The following is a 27,620-nucleotide window of genomic DNA, read 5'->3' as shown; positions in this document are numbered from 1 at the left end:
TTTCTGGTGTAGAGGGAAACCTTTTCTGCTTTTGAATATAAATGAGGGGAGATGGCTGAACTGAAGAATGGTAGCTGCACAACAAAGGGATATACCCCAAAGTTACCTGTCTCCAAAACTGCAAGAGGTAGGCAGAGGTGACTGTTGATCTGGGATTGTGCTGCTAAGCGTTTTCAGTTTTCGATATTGAAATTTGGCTTGAATTTTAAAATAAATCAAAATTGGAGTTGATTATAAAAAAGAGCAGAAAGAACCAAATTAATCAATCAATACATATTGTCTGTTATAACAAGGGGGAAGGAGGGTTGAATGTCCTTGCAATCAATATTATTCCAAAATCTTTAGTCTTTTTTGTACCTTTTATGGTGTTATCAACTTGCTATGTTTAATATTTTTCATATTGTGTTCCCCCTCTAAAACCTCCCAAACTAACAAAAATCAACTTGGGGAATGCATGAACTTGGATTATTTTTAGGGTTGCCATATTTCAAAAAGTAAAAACCAGGACACACCGAATGTTGTGGACAAACCACAGAGTGGTTTTACAAAAATGCCCCAAAAGACTGATTTTTCTTTCCTAAGATCCAGGACAAAGTGCCGCCTTTTGGAACCCCCCCCCCCCGGACATCAATTCTGCCTTTGAAATACCAGTAATGTCCAGGAAATTCCGGGCAGAGGACAGCCCTAATTATTTTGAAAGGAGGCAACCTGTGTAGCTGCAAGAACTTGAGATGCGATCCATAGAGCTGGTCCAAATTAATAACCCAGCAGCTGAGTTTTGCACTATCTGTTGTTCCTGGAAAACCTTCAAAGGCAGATGCACCTTCAGTGCATTGCAGTATTCGAATCTGGAACTCTGTATAGTTTTGTCTTAACCCACCCTAATCATTTACCAAAATCCCTGCAAGCAATTATCCCATTCAGAACAACACTATTTGCCTTGCTGAGTATTTGTATGTAAGGCACATACTTGCAAGTGTTCTAAAAATAACACTAATTATCAGGCTTTCATGAATCAGGAAGGCACAGTCGATAAATTATTACTTGTTATAAGTTTGATTTTTTTATTTTAAAAAGATTTTATATATAGACCAATAAATGATGAGCTCTTTCAGAGATTAGATCCCATTCATTTTGAGCTCTGATAAGAGACTGTCTTCCTCTGCGACATCAGAGATGGTCCCAAGTAAATAATGATGGGTCAATCAATCAGGTGGATGGATGCTAAAGGACCACAACAGCTACTTCTCTTTCAGAGACTTGATGAATGGTTGCATTCATGCCCAACCATCACTTAAATTTATAGTAGGGAAGAATTTTTTCCCCTCTGGCTAGACTGACTGGCAACTCTGGTGTTTATTTTTGTGGGAAGAAAAATAGATACAGATCACCCATGTGGGGGTAATTAATAAAAGAGTGTGCTGGACGCCTACCATCCAGAAATGCAGGGCAAGTAAACTCCAATAAGTAAAAGCCCCAGCAGCAGAGTTTTAAAGTCACAAAAGCAAGCAGCATGGAAATATAGGCTGTTAAACCTTTTAAATATCCCATCCTGAGTCTCTACCAGCACTTCCCTGTTTTTAACCCTCTTGCAATGAACAGATCACAACGCTAGTAAATTCAAACACTTTACTTACAAAACTTACAAAAATGTCAGATTCATGCATTTATCTATGTAGCAGCAAGTAAACACAGGTTGAAATCTTGGGATACAAAATATAGTGAAATAGCTCTAAGCATATGGCCTGAGCTTATAGCGAGCAAGCTCAGGTACGTCCTATCTCAGTGAGTTCACATGGTGAGGAAAAAGGGCGAACAAAAGAGGAAACAAGAGATGAGGGGCCTAACGTAGCTGAGTCTAGGAATGCAATTCTGTGGTCTTAACCCCTTCATGCATTAACTAGCCCTAAGCTTGCTTGTTATATTGACCACAATTTCCCACAATTTTTACCAGTGGCTTGGATATATCTGGGTTTCACCATGTGGCCTTCCCTCCTCCCCAAAAAAACTCCAAACTTCTGCTTTGTATTTAAGGCAGACCAAAGGATTTATTACTATAAAGCAAAACTGGTGGAATTTATTTCACCTGCCAACAGAAGGACAACTAGGAGGGAGCCAGTCTAGCTTCTCCAGGAAGGAAGTTCCAGGGTCTGGAAGCAGCTACCAAACTTGCCTGTGAGGGTGTTTGGAATGAGAGAAGGGCTCTCCTGTAGATCTCAAAACCCAGACAGGTTTGTATGAGGGAGTGCCGTCTTTCCGAAAGCTTGGACTGTTAAGTAGTGGGTTGACATAGCAGACGACACAGCGATTTCTCCAAAGCAGCTCTTTATTTTGTAAGCTGGAACAGAACTAAACTTACGAGCTCAGTTAGCCTGCTTATATAGAGCTACAGAACAATTGTAACTGTTGCAACGTTCTAAAACCATCCAATCACTGAATGTCACTTTTCGATCCTTCATTTGCATACAAAACTATTCAATCACTGAACGTCACTTTTCGATCCTTCATTTGCATAACTATCTACAGTATCCCCCTGCTGGCCCAGGGTGAGAACTTCAGTACATAACATGGACCTAAGCCGTATAGGGCTTTAAAGGTCATAACCAGTATTTTGAATTGTGCCGAGAAACAGACCAATAGCCCAGTGTTTCCCAACCTTTTTTGGGCAAAGGCACACTTGTTTCATGAAAAAAATCTCAAGGCACACCACCATTACAGCCCCGTGACGTCAACGCGCAGCGTCACGCCGGGAGGGACATGAATTGCTAGCAAATTACATAATCACCTCCTTGAGGGCTGGCTCATCTTCTCCGAAGGCAGAACCCCATTAATTAACAGCACAGACTCACACCATAGCCAAGACGAGGGGGGAAAACCTCAGTCATGCACAGTCATGCACATGTGGGGGCTAAATGAGGACAAAGACCGGGCAGAGAGCAGGGTTCAAATCACCCCACCTGGCCAGGACAATCCCTGGGTGCTCCCTTGGGCCACTCGCCTGACCCACCTCGCAGGGCTGTTGTTGCGAGGATAACACGGGGAGAACCACGCGCACCCCTGGGAGCTCCTTGGAGGAGAAAGCGGGCGATGAATGCAATGCACGAAATATATGAGAGGCGACCAGGTTTTGCAGGTGAGGGGCCCCCGCCAGCCTCCGCTTCCAACACCCGGCGCAACGACGCCGAAGTTTCCCCCCGGGCTCGGCTCGGGGAGCAGCGCTGCTCCCCCCGGCTCCCCTTTGCCCTCCCGGCTCTCTCTGCCGCCCACTGGGGACCCCCCTCACCTGCCAAGTCCGGAGCGCGGGTGGAAGTTGCATGCATGCATGCAGGGCGCCGCGTTGCCATTGCATTGCACTGCACTCCATGCAACGCCTGCACGCATGCATTGCCTTGCACGCCCGCCAAGGGGTCTCCCTGCGGTCCGATGCGTCCCCTCCGGCGCGGATGCAGCATTGCAAAAATAACACCCCCCCGACGCAGCCCTACCTGGGGGGCAGCCTCCGCCTCCGCCGCTCCGCCTCCGCGGGGATCCCCGGGCTCCATCCTGCCGCCCGATCTCCGCGGGGGCGCAGGCAGGCTGCGCGGGGTCTGCGCGGAAGAGCCCCCGCCCGCCCGGCCGCCGCCGCTGCGCTCATTCCATGGCCGGGAGAAGAGCGCTTCAAACAAAACGCCCGGCCCGCCAGGCCACGCTGGGAAACGTAGTTCGCGCACCCTGCGGGGGCGGGGAGCCCAAGGGCGAGGGGTCTACGGATCCCGGCAGCCCCTGCGCCGGGGACGGAGGGGGAGAGGCCGGGTGCAGGGATGGAGGGACAGGTGGGCGAGCGAGTGAGTGAGTGGCAGCCGCCAAGCCTTGGCCGAGAGCCAGGAAGGGCCTCCCCGGAGGAGGAGGAGGAGGAGGAGGGAGGCGCAGAGCGGGAGGGAGGGAGGGAACCCCAGGGGTCATCTAGTGACGGCGCCCCAATCGAAAATTTGACTTTTTTTTAAAAAAAAAATCAAATTTTTTAATTTTCCCCGCGGCACACCAGGCAACATCTCGCGGCACACTAGTGTGCCGCGGAACAGTGGTTGGGAAACACTGCAATAGCCAGTGGAACTGTTGTAACAAGAGAAGTCATATGCTCTCTATAACCATCTCCAGTCAGCAATCTGGCTTCTTTGAGCCAGTTGAAGTTTCTGAGCACTTTTCAAAGGCAGCCCCACAGAGAGCATATTACAGGAATCCAAATAGGATGTAATAACTAAGGTGTTTGTCACTGTGTCAAATAAATAAATAAATAAATCCAAAGTGTTACATTTTATGGAGACAGAACTGATGTTCAAAGTTTAATGTGCTTTGCACTCATCCAGACAAATTTGGGAATATTATTAGGATTTGATTTTTCTCAGGAAGCTTAATAGGACTCATTACATGCTTATAATTACATATACATACAAGTGCAAATTTGGATCGGGATCTTCATTAGCGGTTATTGTAAAGTTCTTCTTCTTGTTGCTTTTGATCCTTTGCCACTACTTTCAGTTCAACATAACTTTGGTTTCTTTAAAATGCTCAGGTCTCCTGTCAAAACTGCCTTTCTAAGCTTAGGTATATAAGTGTGTGCGTGTGTATACATGCTGCATATGTCAGTGTACATACATACACACACTGCTTAAAAATGTTTTTAATTTTCAAAACTTTATTATGCCATTAAATTAATAACAACCTAGTAAGGAAAGTAACCCCAAGTCCTGTCTCTTATTATTTTTTGTTGAGTCAAATATAGACTTTCTTTCTGTATCAGGTCAGTTTTTGTTGCAACATCTAATTCACTCTGTGGTCTCTTGAGAATGTTCTTTATTTTATGAGGTAGTGGCTGTGAACCCTGCGGGGGTTCCCCCCCTTCTTTTTTAGTTATTTTATTTCACACTTCTTCCTGCTTTCAAGATCTGAGATCCAGCTAGCAAAGAGAGAAGTGCTTGGTAGTGACTTGTAACTTGAAGCCAGAGGGTCAGTTTCCAATCACAAGGCTCTCAAGTTGGGACATGAATTCCACTGAATGGAGATTAATACCAGCTGTCAAAAATATGCCATAAATGAGGGCCCCAATCCCTGCAAATGTGCTTTGGTTTCACTGAACAGCACTGTGCAAGAAAAAATCCAAGTGATTTTCTTCCCGTAGTGAAAATACGAGATTTATGATACAATAGAAAGCATACACAGAACAACTGCATATACAAAAAAAAAAAGTGAAGCATTTTCATATATAAAACAATTATATATGTAAAACAATTGTAAAACGACAACACATATAGAATCAATTCACATCCAACACAGATACAGATAAAAGTCTCCGCTTAGGATTGCTGAAAAAGGAACGTGTTGAAAAGACAATAGAAAGCATCCAATAATTGGGCTGTTGTCATTTAACCATTTTTTGTTCAGTTCATTTGTATCTTTTAGTTCAAACCCCGCCCCCCAATTTCTCCAAGTGGCTAACCAACAACAATTAACAAAATGCCACAAAACATGGTTTTAAAAACAGTGATATTAAAGCCAGCACCAAATAACATCAGGTATTTTTTTTTAAAAAAATTACAGCTGCAGTTAAAAGAGCCCTCTCCAAAAAGTAATTTACAGAACTAAATGTTCATTCTCACATCCGAAAAAGCTAAGTTAAGGTTTATACCAGGAGTGCCCATATCTTAAGCTTGTTGGATCTACTTTGATTTCTACTAGATCTATGAGATCCACCAACCAGAACCAGTGTAAAAAACATACACCAAGGCTGCAATCTATACAGTGGTACCTCGGGTTAAATACTTAATTCGTTCTGGAGGTCCGTTCTTAACCTGAAACTGTTCTTAGCCTGAAGCACCACTTTAGCTAATGGGGCCTCCCGTTGCCGGCGCACCGACGGAACACGATTTCTGTTCTCATCCTGAAGCAAAGTTCTTAACCCGAGGTACTATTTCTGGGTTAGCGGAGTCTGTAACCTGAAGCGTCTGTAACCTGAAGCGTATGTAACCCGAGGTACCACTGTACATGCTTACCTAGAAGTACAAGACCACCAACGGATGTGCCAACTGGGACCCTTAGACTTTCAGCTTTCTTTTTTTAAAAAATAAAATATGTAAGTCTCTACCGCCCCCCCCCAAAAAAAAGTTATGAAGCTAAATGTTTAGGTACTCTTCTAAACAAATTGTGTCAGTTAGTCAGCCTGGCTGCTCCCATCTAGCCAATGAGCGAAGGTAGAGCTGTGATTGATAGATGAATTCTGTGGGTTCCTAAAGAGCTGCTGTTTTGCCATGCCCTTCAGTGCAACACACACACCCCTTTCTGACTTATTTTGCAGTCTGTGGATTTCTGTATTTTGCCCTTCTTTCCCCCTCCCCCTCTAACAACCAATATGTATCTTTTCTGTGGCGGATTTGTCTGAGATAAGGGATTCCCTAGGAGTTATTTTGTGTTTAGCATGTCTTGCTGACTCCCAGGTAAGTGAGTGCAGGATTACAGCCTAGGCTTTCGTTTAGGTCTGGCATTGGGGCAAAGCATAGTTCCTGGGCATTTAACAGTAGTGTGGCAGGCAGAAATCCAACAGGTTGAGCATCTTCTAGTATGGATATACAGTAAGCCCACAATTTATGCACATTTAACTTGCACACATTCAGCTTTACACGCTTAGCAATTAAAAAAAACTTTTTTAAAAAAAGTAAGTAAACAGGTCTTGCTTCTGAGGAGATAGCAATAGGATTGCACTGTTAGAATTACAGGATTTTGAGCCCAGGAATTTGTTGTGCCAGAACTGAACTGGTACTGAACTTGTTCTTCCCTGCTTTGAACAGTGTTCAGCTAATACAACCTGACTCATGAAAGGCAAGATACCAAGCTACAGCTGACCTTGGGGCTAGAAGCTCAACGTTGTCCATCATGCCTAATAATTAACTTCCAACGGAAGATACGAAATGCTTTCTTAGTACTCTTGTAGTTAAAGGAAACTATGGTGTCTGTTCTGTGTAACACAGCTGGACGTAAAATGATCACAAAGATGAATTTCCCTTTGAGGTAATGTTCCCCTTAAGGCTTAGATGAAGGTAATTTGCTGCCAGAACTATAAACCCGTGTGCATGTGGCTGTAAAACGTTTGTCCAGAGTTGGATGTGATGCCCTGAAGTTCTATTTAAGGAGTCTGACCATATATGAAAGGTACAGTGTGGCTTCATCTAAAATAAGACATAATTTTATTTAGGAGCATATGGTAGGTGGCAGTGGAGATGTGGCGTGTGACCTGAAGAATTACAAAGTTTCAGATATGCCTGTATTTTTTATTAATATACTGTGAGGAATGATCCAGCCCCGCCAAAGCACTTCTGTCTCATTGAGAGAGTAATGGAAGAGATTCCATGGGGTCACAAAGAGTCGGACACGACTAAACAACAACAACAAATTCTACTGAAATCAATAAGTTGCAGAAGTGCTTAACTTTGGATAGATGATGCCCTGTCCCCTGTGTGTTTTCTGTTGATTGTGAAAGTCTACAGCTGAAACAGACTATCAAAAAGTTCCTTAGAAATAAAACATCATTATTTTTGCTGGGGTTGGAAAGAGTGCAAATCTGAAACTATCACCCTGGTAGAAACCTAGAGGTGGCATCAAGTAAACGGATTTTTACACTATGAGTTGATTCTCTGATGTTTATTATGTTGTTGTTGTTGTTGTTTAGTCATTTAGTCATGTCTGACTCTTCGTGACCCCATGGACCAGAGCACGCCAGGCACTCCTGTATTCCACTGCCTCCCGCAGTTTGGTCAGACTCATTTTAGTAGCTTCGAGAACACTGTCCAACCATCTCATCCTCTGTTGTCCCCTTCTCCTTGTGCCCTCAATCTTTCCCAACATCAGGGTCTTTTCCAGGGAGTCTTCTCTTCTCATGAGGTGGCCAAAGTATTGGAGCCTCGGCTTCAGGATCTGTCCTTCCAGTGAGCACTCAGGGCTAATTTCCTTAAGAATGGATAGGTTTGGATTTCTTGCAGTCCATGTAAAGTAAAGAAAGAACAAAACCCAAACTCCAGTTTTCCTTAATAGCCATGACTCATTCTATGCTTGAAGGCTAACAAACAAGTTATGGATTAAGGTGTGCTAGAACCAAGAATGCTAATATTACATAAATATAGGATAAAAAGATAAAGGCAAAGGATCCCTGGATGGTTAAGTCCAGTCAAAGGCGACTATGGGGTTACGGCATTCATCTCACTTCAGGCCGAGGGAGCCGGCGTTTGTCCACAGGCAGCTTTCCGGGTCATGTGGCCAGCATGACTAAACCACTTCTGGTGCAACAGGACACTGTGATGGAAGCCAGAGAGAACGGAAATGCCGTTTACCTTCCCACCACAGTGGTACCTATTTATCTACTTGCACTGGCATGCTTTTGAAATGCTAGGTTGGCAGGAGCTGGGACAGAGTAATGGATTTGAACCACCAACCTTCCAATCAGCAAGCCCTAGAGGTTCAGTGGTAATACCCTCTTGTGAGTGTCATAGGAAACTCTCTTATACTGAACCAGATCATAGGCATTGTCTGCCCTAATTCCAGGATTTCAGGAAAGCCTCTCCCAGCCCAGCTGAAGATGCTGGAGACTGAGCCAAGGACCTTCTGAATGCAATGCAGGTCTTCCATGGCTGCGCTATGCCCCTTCCTCAGAGGAAGGTCAGTGTGGGATAGTGGCTGGTGTGTTGGACCATAGCTGAAGGGCAGGTTACCTGTCAGAGGACTTCAGTTTCCAGAACTGTAGCAAACTACAGTTCCCAGGATGCTTTGGGGGAAGCATATGCTTTAAATGTACGGTGTGGATGTGAATTTCAAATCGCTGTAGGTGAATCTAGGCTGGTCACTTTCTCTTAACCCAATCGACTCTACAGGCATGGGCATAGCCAAGAAGGGGCAGCTGCCTTGTCCCCCCCCCATCAAGTAAAACAATAGAAATACTTAAATGACCAATCACATTGGTTCTGCCCCCCAACCAAGTCCTCCCCTCCCCCACAAAAATCTTGGCTACGCCCATGTCCATGGGGTAGTTGCAAGGATAAATTGGGGATGGGTGAAAGCCAAGTCCTTTCTGAATTCCTTGGAGGAAGTACGGGATAAACAGAGAATTTTTAAAATCTTCACCCCCTGCTCGATTTAAGTGCTGCCTCTTGCTAGCAATTTCTCAGCATTTCCAAGGCCTTGTTTCCACAGGAAATGCATCAAAAACAGGATGAACTGTCCTGTGCTACACTGTTCAGTTCTTTGCAAAGAACACCAAGGACTCAGCTGTACAGCTGCAAATAAAACGTTTTAAGTGCAATGTGCAATGTGGATAGCGATGATGAGCCTTATGGAAAATTCAATGTATTTTTAAAAACACTTTTTTTAAAAAAGCATTTTCAGAACTTTTTTTTCCAAAATGTGTGTAGATTCCACCCAAGTGGGTCTTTGGAGAAATGGCTCTCGGGCCAAGTTGTGTTTGAAGGAGCACTTTCACTCTGTTTACATGTGTCGCTGTTTCTCTCTCTATTCTGCTTCTACATCCACATGTACTGTACTCCCAACAGCCACTAGCAATGGGAAATAGCAGAAAGCCAGGATCACACCAAAGCCAAAATCCTACGTGAAGAAGCACAAGCACGACTGAACCTGCCTGAGAACACATCCCACTGAATATAAATAAGACTGACACCTGAGTAAATCTATAGAATTGGGCAGTATGGCTGCAATCTTATGCATACTTACATGGGAGTAAGCCTCATTAAGGACAGTGGAACTCTGTATGATACAAATAACAATCTTGCTGAAGCTTGTGTGAAATCTATTTGGCAGATGAGTGAAGAAATCCCAGCTAAAATCCTGCCTCACTCAGAAACTCCACTCTCTGGGGTTGCATTTTCACTACACACTTACTTGAGAGCAAGTCCCACTGAATTCAATGGGGCTTACTTCTGAGTAGGCATGCACAAGGTTGTGCTGTAAGTCAGTGTGTTAATCCCCCCCCAGCTCATTGGAGAGAGTGAAATACGAAAGTGATACAAATAGCATAGGGTTAATACAACAGTCCTACCTTTCAGGCTTGTTGTGGCAATTTCTGAGATAATGACTGCAAAGTGTTTTGAACACATAAAGCACTTGCAAGTCCTCCTTGGCAGCCAAAAGGCAAAGTAGAAATCATTTTAAACATAGAATCAAATGAAAGCTTAGCAGTATTATTGCTGCAGAAGCAAACAAACACAGGTGTCTATACCAAGGTCTCTGGAGATAGGAGTGTCAATGGTACAAAGCATCTTTCTTCAAGCACTCCTGAGGTTGCATTATGTGCTTCCCTAAAATGAAAACAGGGGTGCGGGTGGTGCTGTGGGTTAAACCACAGAGCCTAGGACTTGCTGATCAGAAGGTCGGCGGTTCGAATCCCCGCGACGGGGTGAGCTCCCGTTGCTCAGTCCCTGCTCCTGCCAACCTAGCAGTTCGAAAGCATGTCAAAGTGCAAGTAGATAAATAGGTACTGCTCCAGGAGGAAGGTAAACGGTGTTTCCTTGCGCTGCTCTGGTTCACCAGAAGCAGCTTAGTCATGCTGGCCATATGACCTGGAAGCTGTACGCCGGCTCCCTCAGCCAATAAAGCGAGATGAGCGCCGCAACCCCAGAGTCGGTCACAACTGGACCTAATGGACAGGGGTCCCTTTACCTAAAATGAAAACAATTCAGAAAAATCCTGAACAGGAAGAGAAACTTAAGTATCTGTAGCTCGGATGAGATACCTGCATTTTTTTTACTCTAAAAAGTATCCCTCCCTCCCCCCGTTTTTTGAAGGAATCTCATAGACTGAGTTTGGCACTACACATCTGCTGTTATTGCAGCTCTCCATCCTTCAAACCACAAAAGACTGGCACAAAACATTAATTACGAAGAGCAGCCCTGATGATCTCAAGCAGGGAGTCTTGAACAGCCTCTCAAACACACAGAGGGAAACCAAGGAAGGAGAATAATTAGATCCTCAAGACTTGGCTTTATTCGTTTTTTCCTTTAACTAACAGATAAATGGCAAAGCAGGACTGCTCTCAGATTTACATCTGGCATCAAGTCACAGTTTGAAATATTTGCTACAAAGCCTCTTGAGGATCTTTAGCAGTTTTCTTATGAGAGTGATAGGAATAAAGAGAGGAATGAGCAAGTTAATATTTACAAACATTGTTGTTTTGCAGTCTGCGTGTGCATTTTTATTTAATTATTAGTGGTTTTGCAAACCCCTTGGGTTACCCAAGCTTTCCAGTTGGGCTGCTTCCCGTTTCTGCTGGCACTCAATACCTGACCTCAGAATTACAGGGAGTCAAAATGCTCACATTGCTGGGATCTTCTTAAAAAAGGTGCCTTCTATCAGCAACAGAAGAGCTACCAGGAGCATGCAACCCTGTCAAGTTGTGGTCCTTCATCATGGATGGGTAGAATCTCTAAAATGTTTTGCCTCGCACATTATATAGGAATGATTGGGTATTAACCACACAACCTGAGACGCGCTTTTCGTTTTAAAGTGCAAGACTGTGTACCTGACCTGACCTGGGCCAGATTTAGGTTTGATGAGGTCCTAAGCTACTGAAGGTAATGGGGCCCTTTGTATGTCCAGCTGTCCTTTGTCAACAACAAATTGTTGCTTTTTTTTGTATTGAATATATGCTAATCTATGGACCTAACAGGTACCTGAAGCCATTTGCACATAACAAAATATGTATTTTTTAGAAATGTACATGCATTATTTTTCCTTTAATTTTTTTTGGTGGGTGGGTCTCAAGGGAATGGGGCCCTAAGCTATAGCTTGTTAAGCTTATACGTAAATCCGGCATTGACCTCCGCAGCGCACCAAGGCAAAGGCAGGAAAACGGACGGGGAGAGAGAGATCCGGCTTCCTCCTCTCGCCCGCAAGATCTCCGGTTGCCACGGGAGCAGCCTGCCGCCTGCGGGCGAGCGCGGTGCCAGTGCCAACTGGCCGCTACTCCCAACAGTCACGGGCGGCTTGAAAGTAAGCAGCGCGCACGCCGAGGCGCACCCGGAGGGGCGGCGCGACGGCGGTCTCCACTGATTGGCCGCCGCCTATATAGGCTCGGCAAGCGGCGCCCGGGAGCCACTTCGAGTCCTTGCCCACTAGTCCCCACCTGCGCTGCGCCGGGAAGGAGCAGGGCGCCCCCTTCAGGCACCAAGGAAGAACCGCCCGCGTCAGCCTCCGCTGCGGGTGGGGAAAGGCAGGTGGGCAAAGGCGCGGCGAGGGTCCGCGGGGGTCCCCGGGCAGAGTTTAGGGAGGCGCTGCCAGGGTGGCTGGGTGGGTTGGTAGCGTTCCTGCGGGTGTCTTTGTAGACCGGGCTTAGTTTCGGGGAGGGTCGGAGCGCTCACTGCACAGGTGCCTTGGGGCAATCACTGGAAACAGGACTAGAAACTTGGGACGTTGGAAACGGAGGACTAGAAACTTGGGACGTTGCCTTTGGTCCATGTAGCTGAACACAGTCCATATTTCCAGCATTTCAGATAAGGGAGTGTTCCTTCCCAGTCCTACCTGGAGGTGCTGGGGATGGAACCAGCAGTCTCAGAGCAGATGCTCTACTCCTGAGCCACAGCTCTTACCTCATTTAGTGATTCCCAAGTAGACCCCTCTGCAGTTATTGCCTCCAGCAGCCTCTGTAATTTGTAATTGGCGCTGCCTGCAGGCGGGCTGAGATGGGCCCAGGTCACTTGCTGCAGGGTTGTGTGACCACAATGCTGTTATAGCTCTCTATGGGAGCACCTGGTCATCTTTCAGCTGCCACAGGGCCAGCAGAAAAGGAGCTCTGTTTTTTTAGAAAATGATGCTGCAGAGTAGAAGGCTGTTTGTGTTTTGAATAATAATAAAAAAACTTGCTCTGTAATATCCCTTAATAGTTATCAAATCCGAGAACAGGCTTGTGTAAACTTAGTAAAGGTAAGAAAAGGGTAAAGGATCCCTGGATGGTTAAGTCTGGTACCACAGTCCTATGTTATATTTGGAAGTAAGTTTCACCGAATTCAGCAAGGCAAAGGTGATGCATCCCTTATTCCTCGACATGTTTACTTGGAGGTAAATCCAGTGGCACTTGGTTCTAAGCCTTAGAGTTTGGGGGACCTTCAACTGTGAGCCACTTTTGCTGATTTAATCCCATTGGTTTCAGCAAGGTAAAGCTATTTGGTGGAAGGATGCCAGTTTTAAAGAAACATGTAATGCCAAGGTTGCTTTCATCTCATAAACTCTTTAATGTGATTGGCTTTCTGGGGGCTAAGGATACCGCAGTATTTTGTTTGTTACATTTATATCCCACCTTCTCCTCCGAGGAGCTCAAAGTGGCTATGTGGTTTTCCCGCTGCCCAGTTTATCCTCACAACAACCCTGTGAGGTAGGGGAGACTGCGACTGGCTCAAGGTCACCCAGTGAACACCATGGCTGAGTGAACATTTGAACCTTGCATGATGGTTGTGGCCCATCTCTAATATTGCCAGGGTTTTGTTATTTTTTAATAATAATAATAATAATAATAATAATAATAATAATAATAATAATAATAATTTATTATTTACACCCCGCCCATCTGGCTGGGTTTCCCCAGCCACTCTGGGCGGCTTCCAAAAGAATATTAAAATACTATGATACATCAAACATTAAAAGCTTCCCTAAACAGGGCTGCCTTCAGATGTCTTCTAAAAGTCTGGTAGTTGTTGTTCTCTTTGACATCTGGTGGGAGGGCGTTCCACAGGGAGGGCGCCACTACCGAGAAGGCCCTCTGCCTGGTTCCCTGTAACTTGGCTTCTCGCAGTGAGGGAACCGCCAGAAGACCCTCGGTGCTGGACCTCAGCGTCCGGGCAGAACGATGGGGGTGGAGACGCTCCTTCAGGTATACTGGACTGAGGCCGTTTAGGGCTTTAAAGGTCAGCACCAACACTTTGAATTGTGCTCGGAAACGTACTGGGAGCCAATGTAGGTCTTTCAAGACCGGTGTTATATGGTCTCGGCGGCCGCTCCCAGTCACCAGTCTAGCTGCCGCGTTCTGGATTAGTTGTAGTTTCCGGGTCACCTTCAAAGGTAGCCCCACGTAGAGCGCATTGCAGTAGTCCAAGCGGGAGATAACCAGAGCATGCACCACTCTGGCGAGGCAGTCCGCAAGCAGATAGGGTCTCAGCCTGCGTACCAGATGGAGCCGGTACACAGCTGCCCTGGACACGGATTTAACCTGTGCCTCCATGGACAGCTGTGAGCCCAAAATGACTCCCAGGCTGCACACCTGGTCTTTCAGGGGCACAGTTACCCCATTCAGGACCAGGGAATCCTCCACACCTGCCCGCCTCCTGTCCCCCAGAAACAGTACTTCTGTCTTGTCAGGATTCAATCCCAATCTGTTAGCCGCTATTCATCCTCCAACCGCCTCCAGACACTCACACAGGACCATCACCGCCTTCACTGGTTCTGATTTGAAAGAGAGGTAACTTTAAACAAGTTGCTCACCCTGTGCTTTGGGCTTACTGCGCTGAGTCTTGCCTCTCAGTTGGTTTTATGGAGGGTCACCAAAACACTAGTGAGAGAGCAAAGATAAGAAAAGGCAGGCTTGTACAAACAAAGCTACGGGAAGATTTTCGTTTTCTAAGAGTCAGAATCAACTTCAGGGTTGGGTTGCTCTTGAAGGGAGTCCATCTGAGGATATTGTCAGAAATTGGGTGCTTTCAGGTATTACATTAGTTTTTCTGATTTTAATGCTACCGCCTCTGTGCCGTTTCCTAACATACCTTTCACAATGCAGTAACTGTGTCCTTTTGACTGAGATACGGGCATGTCTCAGTAAACTTCATTTACACCAGTGGGGGTGATGTGACACAACAACAAATGTCATTAGACAACGTTGCTACTCCTCACACTTCCTGCACATGCATGCTTCAGTTTCCTCATGATTCTCCTATAAAAATGGCAGGAAGGAACAACTGTATGCCGCCCCAAATCTTGTCACTGCTCTCGTGATTTTCTAGGTTAATTGGGTTGCAAATGTATTTTTTTTCCCTGGAAGTAATTAATACAGAAAGGGAGCACTAAACTTCCACTGCATTCTGCCAGGTTTCTGGAAGTGGCTGTCATATTTGGGTAGAAGCTCAAATATAATGCAGGAGTTAATAGTTAGGGAAATGGAACGGACTGCTGTGTGGGTGCAGCCTCAATGTGTGTTTCTTTGTCTTTCCAGCATCAGCTGCTGACCCTGAGGAAATGCATTGCAGCCACAATGGTGATGAGAAGGCACAAGATGAGCTTTGGGATGCCCTGCCGGCTGTTGCACAACCTCGAACCAATCAAAATCTCCACCAGAGAGCTATTCTGGGGGAGCTGACGGAAAATGGGCAGTGTTTGAGACCCTCTGTCCAGGTAAATCATGGAGGACTGGGATTCCTGGATAACTCATACGGAAGGTTCTTTTATCACCTGGGCTTAGGAAATCAGAGATTTATTTTTTTGGAGTGGTAAAGGTGGGAATAAATGGACCAATGGTCTGTCTGTGTAAGGCAGCTTCCTAGGTTCAGTAGCTGTTTGCTACTTGTTTTGAGGCTCACTAACCAACCTAGCAGTTCGAAAGCACGTCAAAGTGCAAGTAGATAAATAGGTACCGCTCCAGTGGGAAGGTAAACAGAGTTTCCGTGCGCTGCTCTGGTTCCCCAGAAGCGGCTTAGTCATACTCTGATGGTGTTTCCTGCTTGGCAGGGGGTTGGACTCAATGGCCCTTGTGGTCTCTTCCAACTCTATGATTCTATGCTGGCCACATGACCCAGAAGCTGTATGCCGGCTCCCTCGGACAATAAAGCAAGATGAGCGCTGCAACCCCAGAGTCGGCCACGACTGGACCTAATGGTCAGGGGTCCGTTTACCTTTAACCAACTAGGAAGGGACAACAACCCTGCAGTTTCATGTTTATCCGCACCTGTGCATCTCTGAAGCACCTCCTCTGCTTACAACTCCCACCTTTAAAAGGTTAGCTTTTTTTTCAACTGTAAATGAGAACTGTAAGACACTTTCTGTGTTTAAAAAAAGTGTTTAAAAAGTGTTTAAATACTAAACAGATTTTCTAAGGGTGTGAGCGTTCATGGACTCTGGGCAACCCTACAGTTTATTGGGGTTAAATCTAGCCAAGTCACACCCTGGAGTATTGTAATCAAGGGACATAACCAACTTAAGTTGGTCATTCTATTGGGTCTGCTTTGAGCACCCAACCCTTAAGCTACAATTCTAATCCTGTTTACTTGAGAGTAAGCCCACTTGAGTTTATTAGAGCTTACTCACGAGTAGACATGGCTAGGGTTGTGGTGGTGTTATTGCTAGCACAGCAACTCCTTTGGGCTTTGTATGTTAAAATGCTGTAGGAATGGCAGGTCAGAGAATAGTGTGACTTGAGGTCCCAGCTGCACTGTACACTTAAAGCAGTTTCAAAAAGGTTGCCCTTCCCTTTGGGGGACGCTATATTTGCTGTCAAACGGCATCCTCTGTAGGAGGTACAGAGCAGCACTGTGAGTTGTTGACTCTTCTTTTGCTCCAGTACTACCGACGTATGTTCTTTGGGCTCAACGGCACTCAACAAACTGGGCGACTGTTAAAGGGGTTTGCGCATGCCATGAGCTGTGGAATGTAGGACCACTGGAAAATGCATGCACTCTTTTAACTGCCAGTGGGTCAAGTACTACTGAAAGGTTCCATCTTCAGTTTCTTGGAAACTTGAAGTGAGGGATTGAGAGGGACTAGAAGTCTTTCTCTCTGTGGTTTTCAGTGGGACTTAAGAATTCAGCATCTGCCCTGTTTTAGAGATATAGGTTTTTGCTGTTGTGCCAAGGAGGAGTGTTGAGCCACCAAACAGTTCTTTATGGGCTAGGCTTCCTCAACCTCGGCCCTCCCAATGTTTTTGGCCTACAACTCCCATGATCCCTAGCTAGCAGGACCAGTGGTCAGGGATGATGGGAATTGTAGTCTCAAAACATCTAGAGGGCCGAGGCTGAGGAAGCCTGATTTAGCATGTTATGTATCATGTTATCAACCATACACCTCTCTGCCTTTCATCCAAGCAAGCAAGAGGTAATCTCAGAGCTCAAGGACATATCCCCGCCAATCAAAAACACTCAAGGAGGGTGCAAAGCAGGGCTGGTAGGGAGTGTGGCTGGACGGGTGGTGTCGCCTAGAGAGAGAGAGTACTGAAGGCTAGGTAGAGAGACTTGGAGGACTGCATTTGGCCCCTGGGCATTACCTCCCTATCCCTACTCTAGGCCAGTGTTTCCCAGACTTGGGTCTCCATCTGCTTTTGGACTACAACTCCCATCATCCCTAGCTAGCAGGACCAGCGGTCAGGGATGATGGGAAGTGTAGTCCAAAAACAGCCAGAGACCTGACCCAAGTTTGGGAAACACTGCGCAGTCTAGGCTGTTATCCTGCCTTTCAAAAGTTTGGCAATTGATCATAACCATGACTTTCAGAGGACTTTATCAGACACATAGAGTGTTGTCTTCAGAGACATTTTAAGTGTGAGAGATAATATGTATTACTGTATGCACATATGGGTGGAGAGAATTGTAAACTATGGAGGGTCAAAACACCATGAAATGCAAGAGACTGTGAAAGAGGTCACATGTATGCAAAGTAAGCAGAGCATGATGGACTATGTCAAAATGGCAAAAATTAATTGGGAAGCTCAGAATTCGGGAAGCCAAGAACATTAAAAAAAGAATGGGAAAAGTTTACAATTTATATATGAGATCATTTGTAAGCAGGTTAAAACATTGGCAGGATTTTAACCACACTTGTAATGTAACGGAACGTATGGACAATTTAGAAAGACAAAAAATTGGAGAAGTATTGATACGCAATTGAAAATATTATCAACAGGACCCATGGAAGGGATGGGGAGGAAGTCAGGAGATTCAGAATAATCTCAATATTTGGATTCTGAATTGGTTTTTGTTGTATGTTTATACTTTAAAATAATAATAATAAAAAATTATATAAAAAAAGTAAGCAGATCTGCCGTCCACAGCCATGTGAGGTTTGTGTAGAAATGCCACTGGCCCCCTTGGCCTTGTGTGGCCTTTTGGCCTTATTTTTTTCTCCCTGTGTGTGTGTTATAACTATGTGTAAAAGATAAGGTGTTCTGTTGTGCCAGAAGTGGTTTAGTCATGCTGGCCACATGACCCGGAAAGCTGTCTGTGGACAAATGCCGACTCCCTTGGCCTGAAAGCAAGATGCATGCTGCACCCCATAGTCTCCTTTGACTGGACTTCACCATCCAGGGGTTCTTTACCTTTACCTTTTACCTATAACTTTGTGTACCAACTGAGGGCAATGCTTCTGTATCGAATTTGTGGACTTCCATTTCCAAAGGTTTGTGCTGCAGTTAAATCCATGTCTTTTTAAGATGCTACAAGACTAGCCTGGCTGAACCACTTTGGCTGAGCTCCCCACCCTCCCACCCCATCTCTGTGTAGCTTGAAACGCCTGGTATTCAGTCATGGAAATTACGAACACAGTGTCTCTACGTGCTGAATGGTAAATAACCACACCATGCAATGTTCTGTACTGATATGGAGTACTAATGATGGTTGCTTCAAAACCAAAATGTCTTCTGGTGCTGGATTGCCAGGGCTCTCTTGGAATACTGATTTGCCGTTAACTTTAGTCTCTGTTTCTTGTTGGAGTTTTCCAGCTCATTTGCAGGCTGCCTTCTGCTTCAGAGTCTTCCCTGCCCATCTTCTTTCACAATGCATTAACTTGTTGTTATGTACTAAGCTTGGATCCTAGAACAATAGGAAGGTAGGATCCTAGAATGCAACAACTGATTGGCTTGAAGGAGAAGACCAATCAGGCTCCAGGAGGAAGTTAATCAGCCTGTTAGGCTGGTAGGATCGTAGAATGCAACAACTGATTAAGGGAGCCTGACCAACAGAAATCCTGTGCAAGGACTTCCACATTTGCAAGAGAGCTTTCCTTTGGTTAATATTGCTTTGTGAATTATGAGTGCTGGAGTACTTTGTGAATCTTATAAGATGACTATTGTTGGGTTTGTGCTGCTTCACTTATTATTTTTTTAGTTAATAGGGCTTTATAGAATGTGTCTGTTTTACTGATTATTTGCCATTGTTTTGCTGACGATCTGTTAATTACTCTATACAATTCGTGTTGTATTTGTGATGTACAGTGGTACCTCAGGTTACATACGCTTCAGGTTACATACGCTTCAGGTTACAGACTCCGCTAACCCAGGAATAATGCTTCAGGTTAAGAACTTTGCTTCAGGATGAGAAAAGAAATCGTGCTCCAGCGACACAGCAGCAGCAGGAGGCCCCATTAGCTAAAGTGGTGCTTGAGGTTAAGAACAGTTTCAGGTTAAGAACAGACCTCCAGAACGAATTAAGTACTTAACCCGAGGTACCACTGTACTATTACATTGTTGCTATTTATTATTTGCAAGCTGCTTTGTGATTTGTTCGAGCGAAAAGCGGCATAGAAATATTGTAAGCGAACTGAACTGAAATGCATCTTTTCCTGCACTCCTTGGAGCAGGAATATAGGCTGTCCCTACCAAGAAGATTCTCATTCTTCTTTTCAGGGAGCAAACAGGCTGAGAGGCTTCTCTGGATCCGAAAATGTCTGTCCTGCTTTAACTACTGGCAAGAATATGATGCCAGTCTGCGTGGCGTCCAAGCAAGGTTTTGCTGTTTACAGAGATGAAGTGGAAGGGAAAAACAGGTACAGCTGTATGGCTGTGGAAGAATCCAGCATGTGTGAAGTTGATACCTGCACCCAAAGACCCAACATTCACCTGTTGCTGAGCTTGAGTACAGGTACGTCCAATGGCCTAGCAGGGGCAGTGTTGATGATGGTAGAAACCTGTGACCCTCCAGAGGTTGTTGGCACTTGACCAGTAGCCATTCTGGCTGGTGCTGATGAGAGTTGGGCTCCAACAATGTCTGGAAAACCATAGCCTACTAAGCCTTTTTAAATTACAGTGTATGTTGCCTATAACATCCAAGAAATCTAAGGGTTTATGACTTCTGCTGATGGAAGCATATACTGAAACTAATGGCTAACTTAACATTTTTTAAATATATTTTAAAAATCATTCTTCCCGGTAATATGTTGGTGAATCCAGGCTCTCCGATGCTGGTGGATAAGTCGTTGCAGTCCCAAGATGAGGATCTTCAGTGTTATAAAGAGGACGTCATGTGTGCTGCGGAATATGCAGAAGATATTCATCGCTACTTGAGAGAAGCTGAAGTGAGTGGCACTTTTAAGGAGCTCACTGTAGCCTTGGCTCAGAGATAGCACCAGTGTAACATGCACTCTGCATCCTCCCTTCTTTCTGATATTCATGCTGTGAGTATGAACTTTAGCTTATGGAGCCTAAATTGCACTCAAATGCAAGTTTAGTCCTGCCCTCTGGAGGAACAGTCTCGGTTTAGTATCATGGACATCTTGAATTCAAACTTCCTGTAAATTAACTCACAGAGGGGCTTCACTCACACACACACACACACACACACACACACACACACACTTACACTTACACCTCCTTATTCTGAGGCCAAACTCTTTCCATGCAGGTGAAATACAGGCCCAGAGCATGCTACTTGAGGAAGCAGCCTGATATCACCTCGAGTATGCGTGCAATCTTGGTGGACTGGCTGGTAGAAGTCGGTGAAGAATATAAACTTCGTACTGAAACGGTGTACCTTGCTGTGAACTACTTGGACCGCTTTCTCTCTTGCATGTCCGTCCTCAGAGGAAAGCTTCAGCTTGTGGGAACGGCGGCAGTTCTCCTAGCTGCGTAAGTAGGCTTGCGTGAGCGAGCAAACCTTTGGCAGATGACAACTGTTTAGGGCCACCTGGTGAGACTTGTCCGGATCTGTCTCTCGAGTGCTCATGTGTCCTAGCAAAGGCAGGAAGCCACTTTATTCCAAGTTAGTCTATCTAGCTCATGGGTGGGGGGACCTGCAGCTCTTCAGCTAGACTCCAACTCCCATCATTCCTTGCCACTGGCAATAGCGGCTGAGGCTGATGAGAGCTGGAATCTGTGTAGATGGCTGCAGGTTCCCCGCACCATTCTAGGTCATTACTGCCTACACTCCTGTGTTACAAACAGGGCTATTGCCCAGGCCAAATTGGGAGATGCCAAGAATTGAAGCCTGGCGCCTTCTCCATTGTGCTCTGCCAATGGACTGCAACCCTGTTTCCCCATAGAGATACTTGGAGAGTGGGCTAACAGTCTTCAGATGTTGTTTGGACCCATCACTGGTTTGCAGGACAAAGTGGGTTTTCACTTGCTTTTTCATTGCCGGTGGCTCCTGTGAGCAGGTCCCAATGATGTTCGGTTGCTGCTGAAATCACTGTAGGTACATTTTTTTAGCAAGCAAATGTTTCACTTGCATCTACAACCTTAATCCACCTGAATAGTTTGTGGATCCCAAGTTCAGAGAGTGAGGAAATCAAACAAGTTGGTATGCTTTAGTTATTTGTGTGGGGATTAGCCCGGGAGACCCAGAATCATATCCCTGCTCAGCCACAAAACTTACTGGATGACCTTGTATCAAATTGCTTACCTCTTGGTCTAACCTATCCCACAGGGTGGTTATTGGAATAAGGAGAAGGAGAGATGATCATATATGTCAACATGAGTTGCTTGAAGGAAGTGCAGAATAAATATAATATAACTTACTAAGGGTGCATTTATCTTATGTAATCAAATTTTATTATCGGTTTTGTGACTACAGGTAACTCACATCTGTACTATTGGTCCATTGTTCTAACATTCAATGGGTCGTCTCTTCCAGCTGGTGAATGAAAACTTTGTTCAAATTCTTAAGAGTGTTTACATACTTTAAGATTGGGACCATTTTATGGTTAGCATCCAAATGGTTCAGTAACAGGTTTGTATAGGGACCAAGACATATTCCAGGAGCCTGGCATAATGTTATCTTGGTCTGAATGAAGTCTATTCTGAAAGGTATAAACAGATTCTTTTGTTTAGGCCATAATGATAACATAATGCATGTGCTGCTGGTGCAGTATACAAATCACTTGAAGTGGTTCTGAAAGTGTGGGACCACCACTGAGAAGACCCTGTTTCTCTTGTGCCTGGCAGTCTTAGGATGGTGATGCCAAGGGATTATCTTAATGAAGCAGAATTTAAAATATGCAGTAAGGCTTTGTAGGTTGCTATTTCTCCTGATCCCCAGGAAATATGAAGAAATCTATCCGCCAGAAGTCAAAGAATTTGTGTATATAACCGATGATACCTACACTAAAAAACAGCTGCTCAAAATGGAACACCTGCTCCTCAAAGTCCTTGCTTTTGACTTGACTGTTCCAACCATCAACCAGTTTCTCTTCCAGTATTTGCAACTTCATGGTGTCAGCATCAAGACAGAGAACTTTGCAAGGGTAAGGATATGACCTGTATGGCAAACACTTCAAAGGACATCCAGACCAAGTAATAATAACAAAAAATCATTAGCCTAACTTCCCTGATGCCAGTGCCCCTCCAGCTGCATCTTCTCTAGAGAAGGATATGTGTCGTAGAATTAACAGAATTGTAGAGTTGGAAGGGACCATGAGGGTCATCTAGTCCAACCCCCTGCAATGCAGGGATCTTTTGCCTAATGTAAGACTCAAACCCACGACCCTGAGATTAAGAGTCTGCCTGTCTGCATTTCAGTGGTGACCAGCATTCTTGACCAAAACTGAGACTGAGGTAGCCATGGGCAGTAGAAATCTATGAGAGAGCTCTCTCATACAATTTGGGGGTGGGGTGTGTAAGTTAAGAGGAAACATTTCCCCTTCCTGGGCTACTGGGGCAAAACAAAACTCACAAGCAATTTGCAGCACTAGTTTAGATCTATAAAAATGTTCTAAATCTGCTAAACTAAATATTGGGTCTAGTCACACTTATTAGTCCATATTGAACTATGGATGACATGTTTTACAGTGTTGACCATGGTCACAACTGCACCTTAATTTAAAACACTACCATGCCACTTCAAATAGTCATGGCTCCCCTCCCCCCCAAAAAAAAGTCATGGGAACTATAGCTGGTTTAAGGTGCTGAGAGTTGTTAGACCCGTCACAGAGCTATACTTCTCAGCACCCTTGGCAAACTACAGTTCCCAGTGTTCTTTGGGGGAAGTCATGCTCTTAAAGATGTCACATAGAGGAGGGAGAAAGGTTGTTTTCTGCTGCTCCAGAGAAGCGGACACGGAGCAATGGATCCAAACTACAAGAAAGAAGATTCCACCTAAACATTAGGAAGAACTTCCTGACAGTAAGAGCTGTTTGACAGTGGAATTTGCTGCCAAGGAGTGTGGTGGAGTCTCCTACTTTGGAGGTCTTTAAGCAGAGGCTTGACAACCATATGTCAGGAGTGCTCTGATGGTGTTTCCTGCTTGGCAGGGGGTTGGACTCGATGGCCCTTGTGGTCTCTTCCAACTCTATGATTCTATTCTATTCTATTCTATTCTATTCTATTCTATTCTATTCTATTCTATTCTATTCTATTCTATTCTATTCAAGAGTACTTTATAAGAGCACTTTAAATGCCTGCTGTTGCTGTGGCCCATCAGTTTTCCACAAATGGTGACATTATTATTAGTCATCTTCTTCTTCTCCTCCTTCTCCTCCTTCTCCTTCTTCTTCTTCTTCTTCCCATCGAACTAAAACCACCAAAATATATAAACACCAGCTATAAAATCACCATGGCCAATGGTTAGGGATAATGGGAGTTGCAGTCCAACATCTGGAAGGCTGGTAGAGAAACTATGGGATAGACTTGAATCTCTCTTGATTTCCCTGTGATTAAAATGGTGTCCAATTCTCTTTAGTATGTAGCAGAGCTGAGTCTCCTTGAAGCCGATCCATTCTTGAAGTACCTTCCCTCACAAACGGCAGCAGCTGCTTACTGTCTTGCAAACTACACCGTGAACAGGCATTTTTGGGTAAGCCTGACTTTTGAATATTAACCAACTCCTTACAGCTTGCTGGCTCCCGGTGTGTTCAAACCCTTCAAAGAATGAAACTGGGTACAAAACGGGAAGGTGCCTTGACACAAGGTTTAGCTTTCCCTTTTTTTTAAAGCAACAAACTTAAAAAATGGCTGACGCAGTAGAAATCCTTCAGTCCAACACAATTACATTTTTGTCACTCAGGAGGCTATTAACTCTGCAGAGAAATGAACTCTGGAGCTTTCTGGGTTAAAAACAACTATGGGTTTGTTGCTGATTTGTTGTTTTGTTGTTTAGTCATGTCCGACTCTTCGTGACCCCATGGACCAAAGCACACCAGGCACTCCTATGGGTTTAGTTGACCTTAATGGATCTTTGTTGCTGCATCTGTTCTACACCTGCTACCTTATTAACTTTATAGGCATAAATGAGATTTTTCACTGGCACCTTCCCAACATCTGCTTTAGGAATTTTGTGAGGTAAAGGATATGGCTGGTATAAAAAATAAACGTTTCCCAAGCGCTCATGAAAGCACAACTCTGCAGTGTCCCTTCCTGGGCGGTGCACTTTAGTATGGGCTGCTTCTCATGAAAGGAGCCACCACCTCCTGTGTAGGGCAGTGGAAAACCAAGGTTGCATTGTGTACAAGTGGAGCATAAGGAAGCTGCCTTATACAAAGTCAGCAAATTGACCTGAATAGCACAGTATTGCCAACAATGGCTGCTGGTGGCTCTTCAGAATTTCATACCAGAGTCTCTTTTCCTGCCCTGCTTGGCACCGTCTGCACCCAAAGCATGTGTTTTGCCATGGCCCTTTCCCCTAAAAAAAGTGTTTCCCAAACTTAGGTCTCCAGCTGTTTTTGGACTACAACTCCCATCATCCTTAGCTAGCAGGACCAGTGGTCAGAGAAAACAGCTGGAGACCCAAGTTTGGGAAACACTGTCCTGGAATAACTGGGGTAGAGGGTCTACCGGATGTGAGTGGAGCTTCTCTGCTGGGTTTTGCTCTGTGCTTGCCTATTTGAGCAGCCTTTTTCCCTTGCACCCAGCAGCAATTGGTGAAAAGTTGAAACAAAGCTACTGAGTGAGGTCTCTCCTAAACTTGATGCTGGCTCAAGGCAGGAGAGTCTCTTTCCAAGCGTATGTGATTGTGACACGTTCTTACCTGAATGGAATAATAAAACTCTAATCTCTCTTCTTCTGATCAGCCAGAAACCCTTGCAGCCTTCACTGGCTACTCACTAGGTGAGATAGTGCCTTGCCTAAGCGACTTGCACAAAGCCTGCCTTGACGCTCCACACCGACCACAGCAAGCGATAAGGGAGAAATACAAGCTGGCTAAGTAAGTTCTTGGGCCAACAACTGCTTTCTGAACACCTCAGCAGCTCTGTAAAATTGTGACCAGTGGAAATAATGGCTGTTAGAAGAGGAAGAAAGCTGGACACCATGTGGGAATATAATAGAGAGGTTGCAAATAATGCCAAACCATAGCTTAGCAGTATTGCAAGGGTGGGAAACTAGGATCGCACCTGGCCCTTGGCTTAATTTCAAAAATCCTCTGTTAGCCCTCTGCTTTTTCCAGGCGGTTGAATCATCTGTCTCTTGCCCAGTAGCCTACTGGTTAGTGGGGAAGAGGAAGGGCAGGAGGGAGAGAATAGGCCTCATATAATGAGATAAAATGGGATGCGGGTGGCGCTGTGGGTTAAACCACAGAGCCTAGGACTTGCCGATCAGAAGGTCGGCGGTTTGAAACCCGTGACAGGGTGAGCTCCCGTTGCTCGGTCCCTGCTCCTGCCAACCTAGCAGTTTGAAAGCACGTCAAAGTGCAAGTAGATAAATAGGTACCGCTCCGGCGGGAAGGTAAACGGCGTTTCCGTGCGCTGCTCTGGTTCGCCAGAAGCGGCTTAGTCATGCTGGCCACATGACCCGGAAGCTGTACGCCGGCTCCCTCGGCCAATAAAGCGAGATGAGCGCCGCAACCCCAGAGTCAGCCACGACTGGACCTAATGGTCCGGAGTCCCCTTACCTTTAATGAGATCAAAGAGGCTGGCCTGCCTACCACTAACTTTGACCCTGTGCAGCCCCTGGCAGATTTGACCTGAAAGGAGTTCATCCCTTCAGTGAGAAAGAGGTTGCCCATGACTCACTGAGGAGGATGAGCCGCTGATAGCTTTAGGCTCATGTGCTCCCCTCTCTGCCACTTGCAGAGGAGGAATTTGGACACTTCCGTTTCCATTTTATATTGACTCCAGCACTGCCTGCCTCTGAAACCCCTAAACCGTGGTTAAACGTGAACAATGGCTCGTTCGGACAAACCAGCTGCTTAACCTGTGGCTTGAAATGGTTTGTTGAAACAAGACAACAGTTTGGATTAGCCGCAGTAGTTTGGATCCGAACAATCCAAGTTCAAAGTTCAAAGTTAATCCAAAAACAGGAGGGAGAGCTTCCAAACTCACTCTGAAGCAGCTGCCGGAGGGAAGATTAGGCGATGGGTGAGCCTAAGGCTTGCTGCGTCTCATCCTCACAACATTCTGTCTTAGCATGACATGCAGCCTGGCTCAAAAGCGTGGACAGGATGTATATAATGAGTGCCACACACATGCAATTTAAACTTTGTACCAAGAACAATTGATTTTTGTCAGACGCATAAAGCTTTCGAAACTGTTAAATGGTAGCTTCCCCTATGACCACAGGAAATCTGTTAAGAACTCCTCTCTGATATCTCACTTGGTGTTGCCTATATGCTTTCAGCCTTATTTTCTCCAAGGATTTTTTTTTTAAAAAATTGGAAATTGCTTCTCCCCTGAGGATGTTCCAAGCGATAACCAATAAGAACACAGCTGCTGTCAGAAGGGCCAGAGACACAGGCGTGTTTTCTTTTATAGAAGTAGAGATTCCTAGGCACTTGCAAATAGCAGAATAAACCCCACAGTCATGGATGTGACTCTTCTCTTTTTTAACTTAAATCCAGTGCAGATTTCCCAATCATGATTACGCAATCTGCTAATCTCGAGTACTTGAAGTGCTGCAGAATTATCAATGGGGAGTTTGCTAACTCTTTGTACTGAGTGGTTTCTTCCTTCGCAGGTACATGCAAGTATCCCTCCTGGAGCCCCCAGCCATTCTACCTCTGCTATGAACTGCAACAGACGCCAGTAAATGCACAGAAACTGAAGCACTTGCCTCCTGATCAATAGAGTTGATCTGGCCAAATTATTATGTTTTTAATAGGGCACTGCAGGTCATGTGTCTAATCTTGTTGCTTGAACTATTTTTAGAGGACCTTTAGTATATAGCTGTACTGTACCACAAGGACTCGGGACTGTAGTTTTACCACAAACTAAAAGCACTTTTAATAAACATCTTTTCATTTAAAAGAACTCTTGGTGTCTCTGCATGTGTGAATTGTTCTGAATTGCCATGTCTGCGTGACGGCAGCCTGGAGAATGAACACTAAACTTCCCAACAAAATGAAAAGCAGGAATAGGAATTGAAGAAGCTGCCATATACGGAGACAGACTGTTGGACAAGCCCTTCTGATCGGCAAGCCCAAGAGGCTCAGTGGTTTAGACCACAGCGCCACCTGCGTCCCTATTCTACCTTTACCAACTCACAATTT

At 45.1% G+C, this 27,620-nt stretch overlaps 1 protein-coding gene across 3 annotated transcripts; it reads left to right on the top strand.

The window, feature by feature from the left end:
• CCNA1 (cyclin A1) lies at positions 1-27,381 on the top strand. 3 transcript variants are annotated; one of them, XM_081197980.1, is made up of 10 exons: positions 12,054-12,245; positions 13,375-13,399; positions 15,227-15,405; positions 19,619-19,853; positions 20,162-20,286; positions 20,613-20,836; positions 22,245-22,449; positions 23,883-23,996; positions 25,210-25,343; positions 27,089-27,381. In XM_081197980.1, exons 3-10 carry the CDS (start codon positions 15,250-15,252, stop codon positions 27,138-27,140), a joined length of 1,245 nt encoding a protein of 414 aa, XP_081054106.1. In that variant the 5' UTR covers positions 12,054-12,245; positions 13,375-13,399; positions 15,227-15,249; the 3' UTR covers positions 27,141-27,381. The 3 variants fall into 3 exon arrangements, with proteins under 3 accessions (XP_081054104.1, XP_081054106.1, XP_081054105.1); XM_081197978.1 differs by lacking the exons at positions 12,054-12,245; positions 13,375-13,399 and adding an exon at positions 1-127; XM_081197979.1 differs by lacking the exon at positions 13,375-13,399.
• The last annotated feature ends 239 nt before the right edge of the window (positions 27,382-27,620 follow it).

The sequence above is a fragment of the Podarcis bocagei genome (genome assembly GCF_964188305.1).
Source record: "Podarcis bocagei genome assembly, chromosome: 6".
In the NCBI taxonomy this organism is placed as follows: Eukaryota; Metazoa; Chordata; class Lepidosauria; order Squamata; family Lacertidae; genus Podarcis; species Podarcis bocagei.
This window is presented reverse-complemented; position numbering and strand designations above follow the sequence as displayed.